Here is a 2,633-nt window from a genome sequence, read left to right as displayed (position 1 = left end):
CGGTGTTGTGACTTAATTCTCTACTTTCCTTTGCCCTTTCACGTTTCCACCCCTTTACCTCGCTCTTTTTTTTACCTCTTCACTGAAACACGATCCCTTTCTCTCTCTCTCCCCTTATTCTTTTCCCCTCATCTTCAGATCTCATTTACATTTCATCAGTCAATTCTATCCCCTGCGGAAAGTCATCTTAAAGTCACTTACGGAATTCTTTTCAATAATGTTGAAAATACTTATCCAATAACAATAATAATAATAATAATAATAATAATAATAATAATAATAATAATAATAATAATAATAATAATAATATTTTTTCAAATAAAATTATATATTGATATATAATCCAAAAAAAGTATCACAGCATTCGTTTTTTTTGGTAATAAGATTTTCATTTTAATTAAAAACATTTCGACCTGATGCAAGAGAGGATGCAAGACTGGCGAGTAATTTTACTCGATACATTTGTGATACATGGGAAGTGTTGGGGCACACGGGTTGTAGCAAATGTATCATTTAGATTGCTAATAGTATAATATATACTGTTCTTAGAAATACACATGTTGCTAGGGGCACATCCACATCTCTTAGAAACATACGCACCTCCTAGGAGGATATACAGAACCTAACAACGCCTAGGAAAATACTCATAGCCTAACAATCATACATAGAGCCTAGGAACATATTCAGAACCTAACACCCTAGAAACATGCACATAATATACCAACCAAACACCCTGCCTAAGAACATACGCAGTATCTAAGAAAACACAGAGTGCCTAACGACACACAGTACTGAGGAATACAAACGCAGTACGTAGAAAAGATTATACACTAAATCTTTTACAAATGTTAGTATCTTGCTGTAAAATCAAGTTTCTGTAACTGACAAAGAGAGAACAAAGCAGGTGGATCTCCACTTGTAATAGCACGATTGCCAAGTGGTTAACGCACTGGCCTGTGAGTTTGGGGACTCGCTTGCCGTGAATTCAACCCCCCCCCCCTTCCACGTATTTTTTTTCCAATTAGGTTTGCATTATCCGTCAACAATAATCTCACCCGCGGAAGTCCTTCTGGAAATCCTAATTTGTTGATGTACAATAGAATCAGTTGTTTAGCAAATACTCAGATACAGATTAATTACGGGAACTATGAACTAGTATGTTGATGAGAGCAAATTCGTCAGAAAATGTCACTTTCAAAGACTGAATGTCACTTTCTAAGACTGAATGTCATTTCTAAGACTGAATACTTTCATGGACTACTGACAAAACTTACATACTCGACAAACGACAAACTCCACACACTTGCAATGAGAAGGCCATCGCACAACAGTGCCTTAGATACACTACACAGTCCGAAGGAGTATGTCTACCCCCTTTGTGGAGTGTGTAGTAGGGACTACTACACACTCCACAGTTCAAAACAGTAGGTCTACAACAGTGCCTACGGTACACTTTACAGTTCTAAGGAGAAGGCCTATCCACAACAGTGTCTACGATACATTTTACAGTTCTAAGGAGCAGGCCTATTCAAAACAGTGCCTACGACAAACTCTATACAGCCTTAGGAAAGAGAAAGGCAAAACAAAATCGCTGAGAAGATTTACAGAGCATCTCTCAAGACAGGCACAGGTCTTGCAGTGAAAATGTAAGATTTTTTTTCTTAATATTAACCCGGGGATTTCAGGACAAGAATGGTCCGTGTCGGACCGAAACGTTGTTGTAAGCTCCTTTCTTCTATGTGCGGGTTATTTGTGTATTGTTCCGGTCACGGTATTGTGCCTTTTTTGTTATTCAAGAATGACAAGCAGTGTGCCTTACTTGAGATCCTTTTATGTCTTGTTTTCTCGGACGTTGATCCCCGAAGCTCTCTCCAGGTATACTCTAGGTAACACCCAGGTATGTGTCTAGTGCAAGCTTGAATGAAGGCAACATTAGTACGCAGACTTGTGCTAATAACCTCGAAGTTGAAACACCTACAGCAAGAATGAAGAAGAGGTACGGAGACCTGTCCACACATCTCGCATGTCAAGGAGACTCAAAGCTCACAGAGCATCTCTTAATCCTCGCTGGCTGTGTAGCGAAGATTTCCTCACAGAAAGAAGTCCAGGCATGAGTACTCACGATAATGCTTTCATTCATGGTGGCGGCGGCAGTAGGTTCCTATGAACTTGAGTAGTGGAGAAGAAAGGATGGGATCACCAGCCTCGATGGGCTCCGCAAGACGTCTGCGCTACTCGGGGGAGCTGGGTGAAGCACTCCAATCTTTCTTCTGACAGCTCACGTCACTACTGAAATAACTGCTTCGTTCTTCCCCTCTTTTAAAAGCAGCTGCAACCTGGCCCTACCCACCCAACACCATATACCACCCTCAGGGGGGTCACAAGGAGAGGAAAACTGTCGTACGCTAACTCGCTCTGGTTTAACAACGTCCCTTTTATATTAAGCTCATTGACGATCCAGCGTCTACCAACGAATATAACGAGTGGAGAGCCATCCGTGCTCTATTTCCTTAATTATATAGGATGTATTTCGAGTTAGGTTTAACCTTCGAGGAAATATCGCAGTCCGGCTGGCTGAGATTACTGCGTCACTGTCCAGTGCTCGAACCTAGTTCCTGATTGGTCAACTAATG

General features: G+C 40.9%; 1 protein-coding gene across 3 annotated transcripts in view; it reads right to left on the bottom strand.

Annotated features, from left to right (window-relative positions):
* The window catches only part of LOC128700327 (troponin C, isotype gamma), a 67,637-nt gene extending 65,289 nt beyond the window's left edge, over positions 1-2,348 (bottom strand). Inside the window, exon 1 of one of the 3 annotated variants that reach the window (XM_053793433.2) lies at positions 2,123-2,348. In XM_053793433.2, the coding sequence (XP_053649408.1) occupies positions 2,123-2,140 (18 nt within the window). In that variant the 5' untranslated portion in view covers positions 2,141-2,348. The remainder of the gene's footprint in view (positions 1-2,122) is intronic. The other 2 variants (XM_053793436.2, XM_053793434.2) reach the window with 2 other exon arrangements.
* Between the last annotated feature and the right edge of the window lie 285 nt (positions 2,349-2,633).

This window comes from Cherax quadricarinatus, chromosome 71 (genome assembly GCF_038502225.1).
Source record: "Cherax quadricarinatus isolate ZL_2023a chromosome 71, ASM3850222v1, whole genome shotgun sequence".
NCBI lineage: Eukaryota > Metazoa > Arthropoda > Malacostraca > Decapoda > Parastacidae > Cherax > Cherax quadricarinatus.
The sequence above is the reverse complement of the archived record's forward strand: the minus strand, read 5'-3'. Positions and strand labels throughout refer to the sequence as shown.